This window comes from Coffea arabica, chromosome 3e (assembly GCF_036785885.1).
Source record: "Coffea arabica cultivar ET-39 chromosome 3e, Coffea Arabica ET-39 HiFi, whole genome shotgun sequence".
Taxonomy (NCBI): Eukaryota; Viridiplantae; Streptophyta; class Magnoliopsida; order Gentianales; family Rubiaceae; genus Coffea; species Coffea arabica.
Window position 1 is genome coordinate 37,988,660 of NC_092315.1, and position 21,916 is coordinate 38,010,575.

A 21,916-nucleotide genomic window follows, 5' to 3' on the forward strand; every position below is an offset into this window, starting at 1 on the left:
CGTTGTTAGTAGGTATGGAGTAGTGCTATATCTTATGTATGCTTATATAGCCATAAATTTACAGAAGTTAGTCTATTGTTTGAATTTGTAATTGGTTGTTAGCCCATACACACTGTCACATACATACACATAATGTAAGAATAAATTTACTATATAGTTGTTTATTGATTTATACAGTTCATATAGGCGTATAAATTGGAATTTGATTAACTATACCCTGTATGTAATTGTTAACACATTATATCTTATTGATCTTATTTTGCAGTGTGTCATGGGCAAAGATAATTTCTTTTGACAAATCAATGGATATCAATCAATGCTGGTAGAGTAAAGAAATTAGATTGGACAATTAGATAGTTCGTTGCGCTAGACTTGTAATACTAGTTAGAATGTACTTACATTTAGTTCTTAATGCATTACCACATATTCAATCCATTTTACAATGTATTAGCAGAAAAAAATTTAAATTATTAGTTTTAGATTTTGTTTATCAGTGTTGTATATTTAGTTAGTATTTAAGTACTATTTGTTGTTAATTTTTTATTGTTAGCTCGATCTATTTTACAATATATCCAGAGCAATAACTCTATTCTATTAATTAGTAAAAAAAATATTTATTTTTTATTGCTAATTAGTAACATGCCAATACTGTACGCCATGTTGGTATTTATTGACTTTCCGTTGCTAATGGTTTACAGACTATTTAGTCCATTTTTATTTATTTTTTATTGCTAATTAGTAACATGCCAATACTGTACGCCATGTTGGTATTTATTGACTTTCCATTGCTAATGGTTTACAGACTATTTAGTCCATTTTTTATACATTTAAAGAAATAAAGATTTTTATTTCACAAATTGGTAAAAATTAGTTACATTTGATTACTTATAAGTTACATACACATTGATTGAACAAAAATTTAATTAGTTATTTACCACTATTACGGAAATAGTGGATTAGGTAAGATTTTAGTTATCAATATATAACAATATAAAAAAGTAGTACTTACCCATGCATATTGCAATGAGTCTTTGCAGTCACATGCATAGTGCAATGGTACCCATATATTTAGAATGATTATTGGTGTTTTAACTCACTTGTGTATCTTCTTGCAGGCTATAGTAGGTGTGTAATTTTATTTGTATGACTAATACTAATTTACCTATAAGCATATTACACGAGGTGATCTATGAGATACAATCAGTTTACAAAAATATACATCATGTTAGATGTTAGTTACTTAATTGTGTATATCTATGAAAGATAGTGTAATGGTACGCATAACTTTGAAATGGTTATTGACCATTTAATCAACTTGTGCATCTCCCTATAATTGATGCATAATTTTACTTGTATGAGTAATACTAGTTGTCTGTGAGCACTTTACACGGAGTGATCTATGAGTTATAATCAGTTTATAAAAATGTACATCATACTAGGTGTTAGTTACTTGACTATGTATATTTGAAAAAGAAAAATTAGATATAGTGCAGTAAAAGATAACTACATGAGTTGGAATTGGAATGTATTTTAGAAACTTTGGTGTAGTTGATATTAGTATTTTTCTGTAAAGTGTACACGTTTCCGTTTTATCCACAAATTTATAACACAGTGTCACTTATTTCCATTTTTATCAAATCCCAAACTAAAAGTCTTAGAAATGTGGTTGGGATGTAAATTTTGGCATACTTCTATCATTTAATTGCTCTTTGAACAAATATCCTTGGGTTTATTAGGTATGATGCATATAAAAATAAACCAAATATACACTCCAATTATAACAATATGTACAACGTCTAATAGATATATACAATGATTCAAACAAATTTACAAATTGAACAAAAATCTATGATGATTACAATGATATTTACAAGGATTCGTACCTATCACTACATAACATTTTTTATAAATCAAAATTGAAAATTTACAAACATTGTGCTAACAAAAATCTATAAAAAGAAAGTAAAAGAGTTATATAATGCTGTTAATTAAGTTTCACTTGCTCCATTCTCCTTCTCAAGTTGATTTATCTTTTTCTTTCTAATTATAAATGGTGGGATTGGTTTTGCAAGCTCAGGAGTTCCCACTTTTCATATTTCTTCCTTTTCACATGGATTCTTCTTTGCCCTTTTTCGTGCCAATGCTCATGGAAATTGTAAAGGTTATTTACTTTGTTCAACATGTCTGTTTTGCTAAAACTTCATATACTCTTATCTATGCAAATTAAAACAAAGTGAGACCAATTCAACAATTCATAATTGCAATCAATCAAACAGTCACGTCTCACTATCCTACCAACATACTAGTACAACATAAAAGCATTGACAAACTTACATATTCAAGGATTTTGATGGTGCTTCAAGTTCGCTACTACCTAATTTTTCACTTTTTTCTTCTCTAGATGCTTTCTTAGTCGAACTTCTCAATCTCCTTCATGCCATTTGCACCAGTTTTTGATAAACGATTACATTTAAATTACATAAGATTTTCTCCCAACATTCCTAAATCAAGATAAAGTAGTTCTAAGAATGATATAGCAAATTCAATTATGAATAAGACATTCTGAACAACAAGTACATTCAACCTAACATATAGACATTTTGAACAAGACATACATGATCTATGAGATATAATCAATGAGGTATTAGTTACTTGACTGTGTATATCTGTAAAAGGTAGATTGAAAATAGCACAGTGAAAAGTAGTTATGTGAGCTGGCATGTATTTTAGAACTTTGATATAGTTGGTATTTGCATTTTTCTGTGGAGGTATAGCTATGTGGTTGTTTTCATGTTGATAAAGTTTTCTCCTGATATTCCTAAATCAAGATAAAGTAATGATAGAGTAGATTCAATTATGCACAAGACATTTTGAATAACAAGTACATTAAGCCCAATATATAGGCATTAGAACCAAGATTCATACCAATCAACTTTCATACTGTGGGCTTCAATTATTGGTTTGCTACAGTTAATTGGGATTTCAACTTATAAACAAGAGTAAACTTATATCTGCATTTCTTTTCTCACAAGGGTTCCATTATCAATTTCTAGGACTTGATTTAATATCATTATGCTAGTTGATTGTGCATTGACAATCGTGCCAAAGTATTTCTCCATTGTCACTGTTCTATCACAGAATGTAATAGTTATCTAACAAGATGTACATGCACACTAATTAAGATAACTGATAATCATTTTTCCACACTAAGAAAGGCAATTTGAATAAGATGTCTTACCTTCTTTTTTTTTTTTTCCTTATTTTCCCTAACTTCTTTCCACTACATGTTACGCGTAATTATCACCAAACTCATGTATTGAGTTCTATAGATGTTGCGAGAGACAAACACCAGCCACTTACATATTAAGTGATTTGGATGGAGCCTTAGGTTGTCTGCCATCAAACTTTCCTGTTGTTTCATCTCTACCACCTTTTTTACTGGAAGTTCTCGATTTTTTCCTGCCATTTAAACTGGAGTTTTACACAGACAATTGCACTTCAGTTCCATTATATTTTCCCCACTTATTCTTAATGCATTACAAAGTACTAACATAAATAATATATCACTTTCAAATCTTAGTAACAATAGTTATGAAAACTTGTACCTTATTTTCCACACTCTATTTGCCAAAATTAACGGTAGGTTAATTATTCTGTCTCGCCAGTTCCACTTACAATCTACTCTCAGTCATTTATCAACTTTGATGGGATTGACTTCTTCTTCTATTTCTTGTCCTGCTCTACAAATATGAGTTAATGTAACAACTAGGAGGTACCAATTTCACAGTTATGTTGACGAAATTTTATAGAGCAGTTCTTATACTATAATTGCTAACTCACTGCGTGTTACAGTTATCCAACTTCATTTCCAAGCACACTAGCAAAGTAAAACTTGTAACCTTTTTCCACATTGAGTATGCCAAACTAAAAACTATGTTATTCATTCTGCCTACCCTGTTCAGATTGTCGTCTAGTGCCCTAGCTATCAAGTTTCAAACAATCAACCTCTTCTTCTATTTGTCCTGTGATTATGCAAATATGAGTTAACTAACAAACAATAAGTAGCAATTTCACAGTATGTTCACGCAATATTACATATCAGTCCTGCTACTGTAACTGTTGACTAACTCCATGTAACAGTTATTCAACATAGTGTCCAACCCCACTAGCCAAAAAAACTTGTAACTTTTTTCTCTACAATGCGTTTACCAATCTGAATGTCATCTTATTTTACTTCGCATAATAATTTTACTCCTCGTCATTATTTATTCATGTGAAATGTCGCTTATACAACATGCTGTAAGAGGCATTTTTAAGGGAATTATCTTTGTAATATTTTTTTTCGCTTTGTATGTTGACATGAATAGTATGTACAAACCACACATAAAGTATAATCTGCATGCAGGCACTGCTAATCAATAAAATCTATAAAAAATTCACAGAAACAACCAGTACACTTGTTATATTATTACCCAAGCAATTTTCCATCCCATTCACACGATTTTACAAACACTTAGTACACTAAGTTTTCCTCACCTATCCTCCCCTATGTTGGCCACCAAAATACCTACCTTCTTCTACTCGAGGCTAGTGAACAGTATGTTCCACCAAAACCATTAAAGATTAATTAACCTATTCATTCACAACATTGTCCAACAATGACAACTACTCACATCGCTCCATGACCTTGTCAAATTTCGAAAGTTATGTGATACCATTGTTGTTTTGTTACCTAGGTGTTTCCTGCTTTATCTCTTCTCCGGATGCAAAATTCTGCTCTTCTGTCGCTACTTCTTCCTTTTTCTTGCTGTAATAGACCTCAGCGCAATTGTATTTCCCTTGTTTTCCCCTAGTCTGCCTCCAATCACTTTCTTGTTCTTCCTCCAGCCACTTTTTTGTATTCTCTGTTTGCTTTCGTTTTCTGGTGTTATGGACGAATGAAAATTGGCAATTATTGTGGAGGGAAAACAAATGACCTTTTTGTTTGACAATTCATTTACGCGGGATTTTGTGGAACGGAGCTAATGCTTCATGACGAGGTCCGTCAGAAGCGTCAATTTCTTTTTTCATTACTAATTTATGTGACGTCGGTTTTCCACCTTCCCAAAATTGGTTGACGTGGTTATTTCTAGTCCTTTCGCCTGGGATTGTGAGGGACCGTTCAGGGACGGTCATCCCTGCCCCGTATCCTACTGAAAAGCTATCAAAACAAAACTCTTTTGTCATTTCAGCATTTCATCGGATGCTTCAGAAGCGTGGTGGATGTTGGTTGCTGTTCTTTAGATGCACCCACTGTTAAGTTCAAGGAATATATGCCAGTGGATTGGAGATGGGATCCAACTCCAACCACGCGTCCCTAACTCAATCATTTTTTTTGTGACGCAGCATTGCTGATGCTATCTCCTCCTTTTAACCTTCTTTTGATCCTTCCTTTCGCCTTTTCACCACTTTTGCTTAGTGGATGCTGCATCTAATGCCTTGACTGAGACTTTCCATGATTTGGCCCGTGATAAGACCAAACTGCGAAACACCTAAACGCGACTTCCTGTTGATGTCTGGTAGGAAAGGACGGACTTCTTGGTGGGATGGATGTACGTCCATCAGTTCATCTCTAGGTACATAATAGAATGGCATTTTGAGGAAAGTTCTCGGAAAGCCAACGTAGTGGAGTAAAACTAGCATCCACCGTCTGCGATTGAAGAATGTGCAACTTGGATTTGGACCTAAATTAACCAAGTGATGTGATTGGATTGTGAATTAACCAAGTGATGTGATTTGGACATAAATTATCAAGTGGCATGCTAATTATTTCCTTTGAAATTGAACAATGAATATTTTGGTGTTGTAGTCTTTTGTTAACAGAGTATTCTGGCTCTGTTTGAAACCTATTCTATGAAAACAGCAGCAGGAAGATTTTCTGTTACGTTATGTAATTTCTTGTTTGAGTTAATATCTGTGAATTCAATTTCGTTATGAATCATCGAAAGTGATGCTTGTAACCTTTTTTTTTTTTTGAATCTCCAAAAATTTCAGCAACTTTCACAAATATCCATTTTGAAATCAGATTAGAAAACCTATTTTTACAGGCTTCTACATAACCTTTTTTTTACCCCTCTAAAATTTAAAGTACTGGTATGAAATCATTTATGCACAAATTATTGCTACTATATTTTGTGATCTTGGGTTGGTTTTCTGTTCTAAGTTGTGATAAGACTGATATTCATTTCCTTCTTCTTTTGTCCATCGTTGTTGGTCTCTCTCTCTCTGCATTGTTATGCATTAATATACTGAGAAACATGATTTTCGACCTTAGATGTCAACATGGTAGCATTAGCTGCTACTGGCGGACTTACTTGCGCCAAAACATTTTTCGACCTAGATGTCAACATGATAGCATTAGCTGCTACTGGTGGATTTATTTGTGCTAAAACATGATTTTCGATCTAGATGTCAACATGATAGCATAAGCTGCTGCTGGGTGAATTTACTTGTGCTAGCTGAGGTTCCCCCGATGACCTCAAACAGGAAAGGTGTGGGGTTCAATAATATTGATAAACGCATGGTTTATGTTGTACTAGTAATGGAGCATGTGCTTTGCACGTGAACACATGCTTCTAGTTTTTTTTTCTTTAAAATTTGTTAAAAAATCTATTATTTTGAAGGGATAAATGTAATTGAGACAAACAAATGTGATATTTAATATTTATATTATTTTATATTTTTTCTGAACTTAGTTAGCCCTAAACAATACAAATGCACCAATACAAATGCACAAGCAATAAATCATTCTTTGTTCTAAGAGCACAATATTTTTGTCTTTTGGTTAAATTTAGATTACCTAAATGTTCTTTTTTAGGCCATTTGAGTTTAAATTTTTTTTATTTTTGAATAATTTCTTGCTCCCTTTTAAGTCATTCTATGAATTGTTTATCAGTTATCGTGAGGTTTTCTAATAATAATAATACTTATTATTATATTAACGGTGGATTGTAAAATGATCATTGTAATTATAATAGCATCTAAATATATTCAAATTCTATTGTTCGAATTTAAATAGCTTAAACTTTGAAGAGAAATGTTTTGATTTAGTGAAACTTTTTTGTATTTCTCACTGATGACATGCTTTATGATTATAGAGTTATATGATTAAAAATTGTTAGACGTTAAGATTATTTATTATATTATAGTCAAATTGAACTTGGATATATTTTTATTCACCATTGAAGTACTCCTTGAAATTTTAAAAATTTATTTTTTGGCTTAATTCACCGTACCTCAAAGGGATGCTTCACTGTTGTAATTATTATTATAATTGGCATTGATGAATATACTATTCATTAATTTTAGTTTAATACCGTTAGTTGTTACAAGAATACGATTTATAAAGTTCATTAAATTTAATCTTTATTGCAATTTAAATAAATAAATTCCCAACATAAAACTCTTTGCCTACCTTGGTACTACATTTCCTATTTATATTTTGTATTAAATTTTTTTACTCAATACTAATATACTCATATTAAAAAGGTGCTCTTAAGGCATAATTTTCTTGTATCCAAAAAATAAAAAGACTTATAGTACTTTTTAAGAGACTCATAATACCAATTCATTATTTATTAATAATGAAATGCAATGCAATTTGTCCATTTATTAGAGAGGGATGTAATTTTGGCATCATAAAAACTAATATAATTTTTTGCTTACACTATTAACTACTAAGATTCACCATATTTTTTAATTAAAATATGTTCTTTTTTTTTATTTAATTCACTATAACTCAAGGGAATGTTTTTAGTTCTTGTAATCGTTGGCATATTTGATATTAATTATTGATGAAATGCAATGAATTGGTTGTTCTTTTTTTTTTTTTTGGTTTAATTCACCAGAATCACCACAATTCAAGAAATGTTTCTTTGTAACTGTTAGCATGATTCTTTTTAATTATTAAGGAAATACAATGTAATCTGTCCATTTATTAGTGTTAAGGGCAATACTGGTATCACAGAAACTAAGATTAATTTTTACTTACACTCACAATAAAAATTCATCATACTTTTTATATAGTAATAATAGATAATAGATAGATAGATAATACATATCTGACTGGCATCATTTCTGTACCTGTCAAAAAGCTTGTTTGTGTGTTCTAAAGAAAAATGACTGACTTGGCTAAACCTGATTAATTGTAGGTGCTTAGATATACATCTCTTCTCGTTAACTGCTAATTGGAGTTTCGTATTTGCCGCTTCATCAACTCCTCTCTTATGTCAACCAGGAGCATCCACTCGAGCGTTGTTAGAACTATATTCTGCTCTGAACGTTCTCTTTCCATTTCCCAGTTTCCCCTGAAAAGAAAACTTGTTTTAGATACCCTGCTCCTTTCTTGAGCTTAATTTCCATTCTTGTGGTATTTGCAGTTTCCATGTGTTCATTGTTTTTTATAGTCTGAGAACCATGAATGACCACATCCTGAGCAATGGAGATTGCGCTGGACGTGGCCAAGGTTAATTTGATTTACTAATGAAAATCACCTCTGCAGCTCTTGTGAAATGTTATGTACCAGGTAGACGTGGTCATGTAGTTAAAGCATTCCATTTTCTATTGATTTAGCTTGATAAATCACAATCGTAAATTGACATACAAAAGCTTCGTAATTCATTAGCTCCAAACATGTCTTCAGGGCATAGATTGCGGTTATTTTGTGATGCTTCTGGGCAGGGAATGCCAGACTTCTTGGCCTGGACTTAATCATTTGGTGGCATTTATGGAACAAGGAACATGGCAGCCTCCATGGTGCTAGGTCATTGAGCTAAAATGCATCCGATTCAAGTGCACTGACATAAACTGTCCTTACAAGCATGATCAAGTCTGAAGAGGTAAAAGCCGACTACCATCTTCCTAGAAGCCCGAGATAGTGATTTACCTTTCCCCTGGGAAGGGAATGATTATGTCCTTCCTAGGAGGGGCTGTCTAGACTTGTATCATGAAGGGAAACCATCACCTCACATGGGAGAGGGAGGCCAATAAGGTTGCAGTTTCAGACTAAGTCCCCTCTTCCAGTCATCTTCATCATTTTCGTACTTGAAGATGTGGAAGAAAAAACCTGGTAGTTTTGGTCTATAGATGAGAAAAATTCCTTTCACGGCATGTGTTTTATGAGTTATCACTAATTCATTTGTATGATTAGTCATCTGCAATGGAATTCAAATTTTGCCGTTGAACTTGTTCGAAAATGCAAGCATATGTTATTTCTTCAAGATTTTCATCTGTTTTGTTCTGACCCTGCTAGCTACATCTTCCATATTGGTTATGTGCATGTTATGCATATCAAAAGCTGCATCTTAGTTTGTATCAAATGGAGGGTCTGCTATTTTTCTGTGGGGGGGGGCTGTTACTCATAAAAGTGCATAGAAAAATGACAGAGCATCTACAGAGAGGAAAATTCAAGGTTAGTTTTTAATACATCACATCTCTATTCTCATCCATGAATACTTGCAAACTTGAGATGTCTTGACAGATTATGACTTCACCCCACAAAAGCTTTACAATTGTGACTTTTTTTCGGTTCTTCTAATATGAGCCATTGACCATTTTCTGAGTGTTTTATCTTGTACTTCGAATTCTTACAGTCGAAGATTTCTTTTAACTTCTGAATTGAAAATTCTTATGTTGCTTATGGCGGCATTGGGTTCTCGGATTTGTATCCAAAAGGAAATGCAACAGCATACAGCGGAGCCAATTTGGAACGCAAGTACGACTTCTTTGATGCCATTGAGGACATGTATTCCAACCTCTGTTTGTCCTATTCACTTCCATCTCTTTTACGTTTCTGTTTTTTGGTCAATTAGGCAATCTTAGTGATTTTGGCTACTGCTTTGACCAAGTCATCCCCAGGGATAACATAATTGACAGCCAAAAATCTTTGACAAACAGCATTTTACTTGTCAAAAATCCAAAAAATAAGGGGGATTTCAAAACGTCTCAACTAAGATGGTATACACCTAAGCTTTTTTTTTAAATAAATCTTTTAAATGGGTATATGAAGAAGCGCTGAGCTTCCCCGGACCGAGCTGACCTGACTGGCTCGGCGCGCTGATGGAAGAGCTGGTTCCAAACCTGCAAAACAAACAAGAATGAACTAGCAATGGGGGGCCCGAGGGTTGTCCCCAAAGGCACTCCGACGGTCAAGTTAGTTTTCCGGTGGATGAGGTTTACGGGAAGTAAAGCAGTCGGGTGTCATGTGCCAATAGTGAGCGTACCTTCTTTCCCTGGTGCGAGTTACCTTTCATACCTGCTAAGGGAGTCCGACCTCCGTATGTTTCGGGACCTGCCCAAAATAGTCCATATCCCGTACTTAGGGGGATTCTCCCCGATCTCTTCGGGATGGACCCTTGCCTCCTTCAGGAGCCCTAGCAGCGCGGCCCAGGACAGCTGCCAGGGGCATGGAGCCGAGGCCCAGCTCGGCCATGCCTGGGCTGCCACGTGTCTAGACCCAGGACGGGGCCTCCGCACTAGCCCCCTAGATTAGGTAGGGCTGTCAAGCAGACCTAATCTACCCCTGCCACGTGGGAGGCCAGCGCCGCGCACAACTCTGCTAAGGTCATCTCTGGTACAGTGCTGTCACAGGGACGCTGTGCCCACGTCCTTTCAGTTGTCACGCCTCTTCGGTTTTCGTACCATCATTGAATGCGTTCACACGGGAGGGGTTCAAATTCACGCAACCGTTTTCCCCCCATTCTTCCCCCTATAAATAGGGGTCACCAGATTTCCATCCGCTCCATTTGCCACTTCCTTTTCCCTTTGTGCATTTGCATTTCCATCTTCCAGCAACTTCCGGTGTCCCGTGCCCAGATTCCGGCGAGTCTTCCATCCTCCCTCTGCTTTGATCATCAGTAAGTCCCTTTTGCGATTCCTTTTCCTCTTTCCCTCCTTTTACAGTGTCTCTTCTGCCTTCCACCACCTCCTGCTTTTTATGTCGGGTTATTCCGACGTTACTTCCACCGCGTCCCAGAGTCCGGCCCGTCGTAAAGCCACCAGAATCTTCATTTCTTCTTCATTCTCGCCCTCACCTTCGTCTTCACCTTCTCCTCCTCCTCCTTCTTCCTATTCTGCTTCTAACCCGGATCTGCTTGACCCCATAGACATCATGAGTTCTTCCTCCGACCGTTCTCCTTCTGCTCATTCCCCTTCAGCCCGGGAGCTGGAGGAGACAGCCGAGCTCGACGCCTACCTCGAGCGGCGGGCCGGCTCCACCCCCTCCCCCAGGTCTCCCCATGACTCTCCTGACGGGGCCCAGGGAGGAGCTGGAGAGGATAGGGACTCCTCCGATGGGACCCCTGGCCCTAAGCAGGGGGATGATCCCGAATTTAGCTACGGCTACCCCGACCACGAGGAGGTCACCATCTCGCCCGAGGCAGTGGCCGAGCTGGTCAGGTCCTACTCCATCCCCCCGGCCTTCGAGCCAAGGGCTGCCGGGCCCGGCGACAGGGCCAGCCGACCTCCCCCCGGTTTCGTAGCCGTCTACAAGGAGTAGCTGATCGGGGGGCTCCGCCTACCGATCCCTTCGGCCCTGGCCGAGATCCTGGGCTATTGGGAGCTCAGGATCACCCTGGTCCACCCCAACTCAATCAGGATCATCATAGGATTCCTGATCTATTGCAAACTCTGCTCCATCCCTTACTCTCTCTCCCTCTTCCGAGCTGCTTTTGTGTGACAGCCCCACCTTCCTCTAAGGCGAACCAAAGGGGTTAGCGGACTGCCTGCCCAGCTCTCGCCAGGACTAACGGTGCAGATTAGAGCTATCTAATGCGTTCCGGAACTTACCAACGAGCGTAAGCAAGTCAAAATGGCAAAATAACCCAAAATAAGAAAAATGAAATCCGGAGTCGGCCATGATAGTAACCGACCCGTCAGAACCCCACCGAAAGAGCACGCAAACATTCACATCTGAACTTTAGCGATTACAATCCAAAATTACAATCCAAAATGACATACAAAAGTTTTCAAAAGTTAATACATATACACGGTTTGCCAAATCAAAAGAGAAAACGCCCCAAAAGTACACTTAGGGTTTTAATACATGAGCTATACAAAAGTTATGTTCAACTAGCTCAATTTGGCAGCCATTTGTCAAATCCAGTCCAAAGTATTTATTTTTCCTGTAAGGAAAACAAAAGGAACAGAAAGAGGTGAGCTTGCGCTCAATGAGGTACCAAACAGATAGCATTAAAATCATGGCATTTCACATTTAACAAATCAGATACACATGTCAGATGTAAAGCAAAGGAACCAATGATTCAAATAAGAAGGATACGGGTGGCTCTCAGGAGCCAAATTTCCAGCGCCGTACTTGATCCAAACCGGTTGACTCTCCGTCAACGTATACAGAACCAACGCGTCCGTAGACCCCTCTTAACACCGAATTCCGTCCACCAAACACCCCTTTACCGGGCCCGCTCACCGTAACCGAACAGAAATGGTAATACTCGAGTATACCGGAATCAAGGGTCTGAATACCCAAAAATTCCCGAACAGACTACCGTGGTTCGTTATCTAATCGTCCAGGCCCTTGCCGGCCCGACTCGAATAACTTAGCCACAGGATTTGAGCTCATAGGTCACAGAAAAAAACAGATTCAGAAACAGATACAGATACAGATAGCAGATTCAGATAGCAGATTCAGACGGCAGATTCAGATAGCACTCAAAATTGGCATATGAACAGATAGAAGAACGAGTGTGATAAAGTACACCCTCGTCTCAAACAAATTTAACAGATTGCAGAGCAGAAATCAAGTTAAACAGCAATGGAGGGGAGTGGTACACTCACCGGCTCAACTTCAACAGTTTTTACTTCAGATTGGCCTTAATCGCCAAAAAACTCTAAAATAGCCAAAATAAACCAATTGAAGGTTTCACATCCATAATCGAGTAAACAAAATGCACATGAGGCTCGACTACTAGTCGTATGCCTCGCCAAATAATTACTAATGCAAGGGTACAAAACATGATTTTTTTTGGAAACAAAAGATAGCATAAAGACCTAGGTTCAACAACCCAAAAGCCCTTTTATTTCTACCAAAAGGCAAATCCAACTTAAAAGAACCAAACGGCCTAGAAAATCGGGCAACACTTCTCCTAAATTTCTTACTTTTCCAGCCATTAAGGCTTCATTATTTCCTCGAATCAGTCCCAACATCTCACACAAAATTCACCTCATTTCCTAAAAGCCGTTCACTAGGCTCAAAGTAAAAGTTAACTAAGAAATGACCGGAATAAAAGTAAGCCTTAAAACATACAAACAAGTACAATGAGACTCGATAACTAATCATAAATCAATGCCAATTATGACCCCAATAGGGTTCCATAAGCATATACAATCATTAGAGAAAACCAGAAAATTCGGAAATGCAATTAGCTTTGGCCCTGAAAAAACAGTTTTTGACTTCTTTTTGCGGTAATGGCACCAAATGCCCTATGATTATCGGATGAAGGTGTAAGACCCACCATTTCGAAGCTATAAGACAGGGCTACAACATCACAGAAGGTCACTCAACCCATTTTTGAGTGCAAACAGGTCAAAAATGCAAGATACTCCATCAAAACGTAAAACAGATTCACCAAAACGCATTCTAGCGGAAACATCATAACTCAGGCTCTACAAGTCCAAATCCAGAAATTCCAAAACCATCTGAAATCTAAGAAACAGGGCTAAATTTCATCAGAAGGCCTCAACAACTCATTCGGAAGCAATCCAGACCAAAACAACCAATTACAGAAGCAAATCCCAATTTCGGGTAAAACCAGAACAGCAATAGTAATTTCGACTTATCTCATTCTACACTACTCCGATTGACCTGAAATTTTGTAGACACCTATAAAATATCATTCCCTACAACTTTCATGTTTTGAGCTAAGGCCAATTCGGTCTCTATCTATGATCTAAAATTTCGGACAGAATGAAGAACCAAGGAACCCTAATTTTCCAGATTTCTTCCAAAACAGAAATTACTTGCAATCTTCCACTTTTTCCACCTTCTAGAATCATTATATACCATTTCCAATCATCATATATAGCCCCACAATCATGTTCATATTAAAACAGAGAAATTCCCAAAAATAATAAAACTTCATCATTTCAACCACAAATCAAGAAATAATCCATAAACTTGCATCTTCTACTTTCACTAATCATGATTTAAGCATCAATTAAAGGGGGGGGGTGGTTCTTCACAACTTACCTTTAAAACAAGAGAGAGAGAGCTATTGACCACCTTAACTTTCCAAACAACTCCACAAATCCACTTACTAACTCTAATTGAAGAGGTTTTATGGAGAAATTTCAAGGTTGGATGGTTAGTTTTGATGATTTGGAGCAAGATTGAAGTGTTTTCTTCCTTGTACTTGGAGTAAGAGAGAGAGAAAGAAAGCTTGAGAGGGCCGGCTCTTCTTGAAGATTTTTGGAAGATTTTTGGGTCATTTTTTTGGTTATTTAAGTCAATGGTAAGAAAGTCTTAAAGTAAGCCCAATCAAATGGTGACACTTGTCACCTAATTTAATGCAAGTCTATCACTTTGTTTCCTCTCACATCAATCCAAATTTGCAACCTCTACTTATCTCTTAACACCCGATAAAATAATTCCAGTATCCAAAACTTAATTTAGTTGGCCGAATTTTTCCGAACTTTTCGCACTAGTGGGTCCCACGTCCGATATACGCTCTTATTTTCTCAAAAACTATTCGATACTAGAAAAATCATCTAAAAACTATATTTACTCATAAAAATTATTTTCACAATTTTTCAAATCAATAAAATGTGGAAAAACGTGCAATTAAAAGAAAAATAAAACTTAGTACTTTTTAAAAAAAAATAAAAATTACGGGCTCTCACACTCTCTCCCCCTTAAGGAAATTTCGTCCTCGAAATTTTACCTTCAAAATTTAAAGTAACCAATGGCTTGTACCTTCTTCGTCTTCCGAGTCAGTAGAAAAAAGGTTCTTCATTCCAGTCCCTTTTCCACTTGATGGTCCAGGGTCGGTCTTGGTTGGTTGCTGGGTTCCTTTCTTTTCACGCGCTTTACTCGGTCAATGAGCAATTCGATGCTCGGCGCTCCCACAGCACAGACATCTCCCTCCTCTTTTCCAACAATTCTCTTCAAAATGATTGGATTTTCTACAATAGCCACAAATTATCACACCACCCGTTCCACGGACCTTCTTAGCAAATGATCTACCAGTTTTACCCTTTTTCTTTGCATGGAAGATCTTCAGTTGTGGCCTTGCACTTCCTATCTTTTGAGCTTCCTCTGGAATCCCCATAAAAGTATTGCTTTGTGCCATTGCTACTGTCTCCTTGGAAATCTCTTCGTATTTCCTCTTTAGCTCCATGTTTTGGTGTAAGAGCTCAAGTTTCTCCGAATACTCTTGCTTCAATCGCCCTTCCCAGTACTCGGTCAGCCTCCTTTGAACCTCTATTTCATCTCAGAGAACCGAAATTTCCTGATACGGATCAACCCAATGTGTCATCTTACGGAAGTGCTGGAACTCGGATACTAGCCTGTTGGGCAAAACAATGGGTCATAATACATTCCTAAGTACAAGTGGCATTCTCGGTCCTCGTCCAGTTATTGTTTCCCTTTTCTTCTCTTGATTCTTGGCCTCGCTTAATTCCACGGCCACGACTGCATATTCCTTACATATATATATATTTAGATTTTTTTTTCTCTCTTTTCTTTTTCCCCTTTCCCCAAGGCAATTCAACGCATAAATATAGTAAAGTGACAAAAGTAATTAAATTCTAGCACACCAATTACACCCATGACATATGCACATATAACACACCATGTATCAAGAAAACGGTTAATCAAATACACCAATACATGCCAAATTAGACAGATAATCCTATGCACAATACTCAAACCACTGTTATGTCATAGCGGTATCAAAGCAAATCAAGAGTAAAGGCGATATAGTCCCAGACCCAATTAAAATAACCCCGTCCGATCTCTCACGTCACTTACCATGCAAACTAGATATCCAATAACCTCATGGACTCATTCCAGCCAAACAAAGCCTATTCATATTCCCAAAATGCAAATCTCACTTACTTAACACCGTTTCAACTCTGGAGTACTCAGGCACAAGAATCCGAAATAAGACAATTCACCTCTCGAGCAGGCCAGTCCCAAGAGTAAATCATCTATATTACAGATTCCTACCCGACATACATATCTATCTTCCTCAAATCCCATGATAAAGATCTTTACACTTATGACATGTCTAGTTCGTAACTTACGCTCAAACGAGCACTTAGACATATTCATGAAATCAGGACCATACACCACTTGGCCCAAGCTCACTCCGCGCAGAGACCACGCGAAGCAGGCTCTGATACCACCTGTGACAGCCCCACCTTCCTCTAAGGCGAACCAAAGGGGTTAGCGGACTGCCTGCCCAGCTCTCGCCAGGACTAACGGTGCAGATTAGAGCTATCTAATGCGTTCCGGAACTTACCAACGAGCGTAAGCAAGTCAAAATGGCAAAATAACCCAAAATAAGAAAAATGAAATCCGGAGTCGGCCATGATAGTAACCGACCCGTCAGAACCCAACCGAAAGAGCACGCAAACATTCACATCTGAACTTTAGCGATTACAATCCAAAATTACAATCCAAAATGACATACAAAAGTTTTCAAAAGTTAATACATATACACGGTTTGCCAAATCAAAAGAGAAAACGCCCCAAAAGTACACTTAGGGTTTTAATACATGAGCTATACAAAAGTTATGTTCAACTAGCTCAATTTGGCAGCCATTTGTCAAATCCAGTCCAAAGTATTTATTTTTCCTGTAAGGAAAACAAAAGGAACATAAAGGGGTGAGCTTGCGCTCAATGAGGTACCAAACAGATAGCATTAAAATCATGGCATTTCACATTTAACAAATCAGATACACATGTCAGATGTAAAGCAAAGGAACCAATGATTCAAATAAGAAGGATACGGGAGGCTCTCAGGAGCCAAATTTCCAGCGCCGTACTTGATTCAAACCGGTTGACTCTCCGTCAACGTATACAGAACCAACGCGTCCGTAGACCCCTCTTAACATCGAATTCCGTCCACCAAACACCCCTTTACCGGGCCCGCTCACCGTAACCGAACAGAAATGGTAATACTCGAATATACCGGAATCAAGGGTCTCAATACCCAAAAATCTCCGAACAGACTACCGTGGTTCGTTATCTAATCGTCAAGGCCCTTGCCGGCCCGACTCGAATAACTTAGCCACAGGATTTGAGCTCATAGGTCACAGAAAAAAACAGATTCAGATACAGATAGCAGATTCAGATAGCAGATTCAGACGGCAGATTCAGATAGCACTCAAAATTGGCATATGAACAGATAGAAGAACGAGTGTGATAAAGTACACTCTCGTCTCAAACAAATTTAACAGGTTGCAGAGCAGAAATCAAGTTAAACAGCAATGGAGGGGAGTGGTACACTCACCGGCTCAACTTCAACAGTTTTTACTTCAGATTGGCCTTAATCGCCAAAAAACCCTAAAATAGCCAAAATAAACCAATTGAAGGTTTCACATCCATAATCGAGTAAACAAAATACACATGAGGCTCGACTACTAGTCGTATGCCTCGCCAAATAATTACTAATGTAAGGGTACAAAACATGATTTTTTTTGGAAACAAAATATAGCATAAAGACCTAGGTTCAACAACCCAAAAGCCCTTTTATTTCTACCAAAAGGCAAATCCAACTTAAAAGAACCAAACGGCCTAGAAAATCGGGCAACACTTCCCCTAAATTTCTTACTTTTCCAGCCATTAAGGCTTCATTATTTCCTCGAATCAGTCCCAACATCTCACACAAAATTCACCTCATTTCCCAAAAGCCGTTCACTAGGCTCAAAGTAAAAGTTAACTAAGAAATGACCGGAATAAAAGTAAGCCTTAAAACATACAAACAAGTACAATAAGACTCGATAACTAATCATAAATCAATGCCAATTATGACCCCAATAGGGTTCCATAAGCATATACAATCATTAGAGAAAACTAGAAAATTCGGAAATGCAATTAGCTTTGGCCCTGAAAAAACAGTTTTTGACTTCTTTTTGCGGTAATGGCACCAAATGCCCTATGACTATCGGATGAAGGTGTAAGACCCACCATTTCGAAGCTATAAGACAGGGCTACAACATCACAGAAGGTCACTCAACCCAGTTTTGAGTGCAAACAAGTCAAAAATGCAAGATACTCCATCAAAACGTAAAACAGATTCACCAAAACGCATTCTAGCGGAAACATCATAACTCAGGCTCTACAAGTCCAAATCCAGAAATTCCAAAACCATCTGAAAGCTAAGAAACAGGGCTAAATTTCATCAGAAGGCCTCAACAACTCATTCGGAAGCAATCCAGACCAAAACAACCAATTACAGAAGCAAATCCCAATTTCGGGTAAAACCAGAACAGCAATAGTAATTTCGACTTACTGGAGAGCATAGGTCAGCTCTTCCCCGGTTGGCGAGATAAGCAGCAGACCTGCTCCGCTTCCTTCCTTGCTGGAGGCCCCGTCTACGAACAGTACCCATGGCTCCTTTGACCGTGTATCCTCGCGCAGAGGGTTTAGCTCGGATAGGGTCAAGCTGGCCCCCTTAGCAAGGAAGTCTGCCAAGGCTTGGGCCTTGATGGCTATGCGAGACTGATAGCCGACGTCATGCTCGGCCAGCTCGACGGCCCATTTGGTCGTCCTGCCCGAGACTTCGGGCTTCGTGAGTATCTGTCGGAGGGGCTGGTCGGTCATGACGACGATACTGTGGGCCTGGAAATAAGGTCGGAGTTTTCGGGCAGCGTGCACCAAAGCCAGGACCAGTTTTTCGGCCGGCGTGTACCGTGTCTCCGGCCCTTGTAGGGCACGGCTGACATAATATATCGGCCTCTGAGCCCCCCTGTCCTCCCACACCAAGACCGCGATAACGGCCTCGTTGCAAGCAGACAGGTATAGGAACAGGGTCTCCCCTTGCTCTGGGGCGGTCAGAGTGGGTAACTCTGCTAAGTATGCCTTGAGGTCGGCGATGGCTTTCTGGCACTCCTCCCTCCATTGGAAGTCTTTAGGCGCTTTTAGGATGCGGAAAAAGGGCAGCCCCCGGACCGCGGAGCGCGAGAGGAACCTGGTCAGGGCGGCCATCCTTCCTGTGAGCCGCTGGACCTCCTTCTCGTTCCTTGGGGGGCCATGCCCATGATAGCTTGGAGCTTATCCGGGTTGGCCCGGATCCCGTCTCGAGACACCAGGAATCCCAGGAACCTTCCCGACCTGACCCCGAAGGTGCATTTTTTCGGATTCAGCCGCATCCGGCTCTCCCGCAGGATGCCCAGGATTTCCCTCAGGTCGGAGACGAGTTGCTGATCAGTTCGGCTCTTAACGATCATGTCATCCACGTAGACCTCCATGCTCCTGCCGATCTGATTCTGGAACAGTTTGTTGACCAAGCGCTGGTAGGTAACTCCCGCGTTCTTCAAGTCAAACGGGATAGTCCGGTAGCAGTAGGTTCCTTCTTCTGTGATGAAGGAGGTCTTCTCCCGGTCCTCCTCAGCCATCTCTATCTGGTGGTACCCCTTAAAGGCATCCAGAAAGCACAAAACATCAATTTCCACAGTAGAATCTACTAACCTGTCGATTCTCGGTAGAGGAAAGCAGTCATTTGGGCAATCTTTGTTGAGATCCGTGAAATCCACGCACATCCTCCAGGTCTGGTCCTCCTTTTTTACCAGCACCAGATTGGCTAACCAGGTCGGGTAGTAGACCTCTAGGATGATCTAGGACTCCAGCAGTTTCCCGACCTCCTTCTTGATCACCTCATTCCTTTCTGGGGCGAAACTCCTCTTCTTCTGCTTCACCGGCTTGAAGCGGGGATCCACGTTGAGGTGGTGGACTGCAAGGTCGGTCGGGATCCCGAGCATGTCATCAACCGACCAGGCGAAGACCTGGGAGTATTCCCTCAATAGGGCCTTCAAATCCTTCTTCTCCTCAGGGGGCAGTAGCTTGCCAATGCGGATTACCTGGTCGGGCCGGTCCTCCCTCAAGGGGAACTCCTCTATCTCGTCCTGGGTACCCAACTGCCGAGCTTCCTCCCCTGGAATGTAGGGTTCCAGGCAGGTCGTCTGGGCGACCACCTTCTCCCGTCCTTGAAGCATGGCCAGGTAGCAAGCTCGGGCCACCTCTGGATCACCGCGTACCTCGGCTATTCCTCCCGGAGTGGGGAATTTGACGCTGAGGTGGAGCGTTGAGGGGATAGCTCGGAGAGCGTTCAAGGCAGGCCGACCCAGGAACACGTTGTACGGAGAATGCTGCTTCACCACGACGAAGTTGACAGGGATGGTCCGGCATTTGGGGGCCTGCCCTATCGTGACCATCAGGGTGATCATTCCCTCCGGGTTGATGGGGGGTCCGGTGAAGCCCATCAGTGGTGTCCGAACTGGGGTCAGCTGCCCGTCCTCCAAGCCGAGCTCCTTGAACACCCGATAGAACATGATGTCAACCGCGCTCCCTTGGTCGACGTACACCTTTTTCACCCGGTAGTTGTTGGTGACAATGTCTATCACGATGGCCTCATGGTTCCCGGACGCTAGGGGAACCGCATCCCTAGGTCCGAAAGTGATCTCCTCGTCCATGCGCAGTCGCTTCAGGGAGTCATCCTTCTCGGGGGGAGGTCGCCTGTTCTTCCGGGCTGTGTGACTGTCCCCCCCGGTGGGGCCTCCGGCGATGGTGTTTATCACTCCAGCCAGGTTCTGGGCGTCCTGGTCGGGGGAAGGACCCCGACGCTCGTCACGCCGCTCAGGGCGGTGGCGCCGCTGGCCTTCACCCCGATCCCCGCGGCAGGTGCGTCCGGGCTCCTGGCCGGAACGACCTTGCCGCACGAACCGTCCCAAGAAACCGCGTTGGATCAGATCTTCAATCTCCCTCCGCAGGGCCCAGCATCCCTCCGTGTCGTGTCCCACGTCGCGGTGAAAGGCGCAGTACCGGTCCTGGTCCCTTTTGTTCCGAGGTGTCCCCATCTTGGGCGACCGATCTCCCAGCCCTTCCGCCTCCATAACAGCCAAGATCTGGGCTCTTGGCCGTGTTAGGGGGGTGTAGCCTTTTTCCGGGAGTGGCGGCGGAGCAGGGGCTTTCTCCCTCGAGAGCCGGTCAAAGACGTTTTTCTTGGCCGGAACATCCTTGCCCTCTGGGGGGTTTGTCCGTCCCTTCCGATCTCCGAGCTCCCGATCTGACTCTTTCTTCAGACGGCCCGCCTCCTCCCCATTAGCGGCCGCATGTGCCCTGGTCAGGAGCTCCTCCAGGTTCTTAGGTGGCTTCTCGGCCAGCTTGTAGAAGAGCTCCTCTACCCTGAGCACATTCACGAAGGCGGCCATGACCACCTTTTCGTCTTTGTCCCTGACTTGTAGACTCTCCGCGTTGAAGCGGGTCATGAAATTTCTCAGGGACTCGTCAGGCCTCTGCCTGATAGCCATTAGGTGGGTCGCATTCTTCGAGTAAGTTTTCGAGGAGACGAACTGGGCTACGAACTGCCTGGCCAGTTCAGGGAAATTTCGGATAGACCCTGGGGCCAGGCCTTGGAACCAGAGCCGAGCCTTCCCCTTTAAGAACATGGGAAAGGTCTTGCAGCAGATCTCATCCGCAGCTGTTTGCAGACGCATGTGCGTCAGGAAGACCGAAAGGTGGTCTTCCGGATCGGTCGAAGCATCATACATCTCAATGCTCGGTATCTTGAACCTCCGGGGTAGGGGGTAATCCTCTATCTCCCGGGGAAAGGGCGAGGTGGAGTAGTTGTACTCGTACAACTGCGGCCGCAAGATCTGCTCGAGCTCGTCCTGGACAGGTTTCCAGGGGAGGTCGCGCGGCCGA

The 21,916-nt window shown here is 40.8% G+C and overlaps 1 protein-coding gene across 1 annotated transcript; it reads right to left on the minus strand.

Moving 5' to 3' along the window:
• Nucleotides 1-19,830: 19,830 nt before the first annotated feature.
• Nucleotides 19,831-21,762, minus strand: LOC113737590 (uncharacterized). The gene has a single exon (XM_027264797.2). It carries the CDS (start codon nucleotides 21,760-21,762, stop codon nucleotides 19,831-19,833), a length of 1,932 nt encoding a protein of 643 aa, XP_027120598.2.
• Between the last annotated feature and the right edge of the window lie 154 nt (nucleotides 21,763-21,916).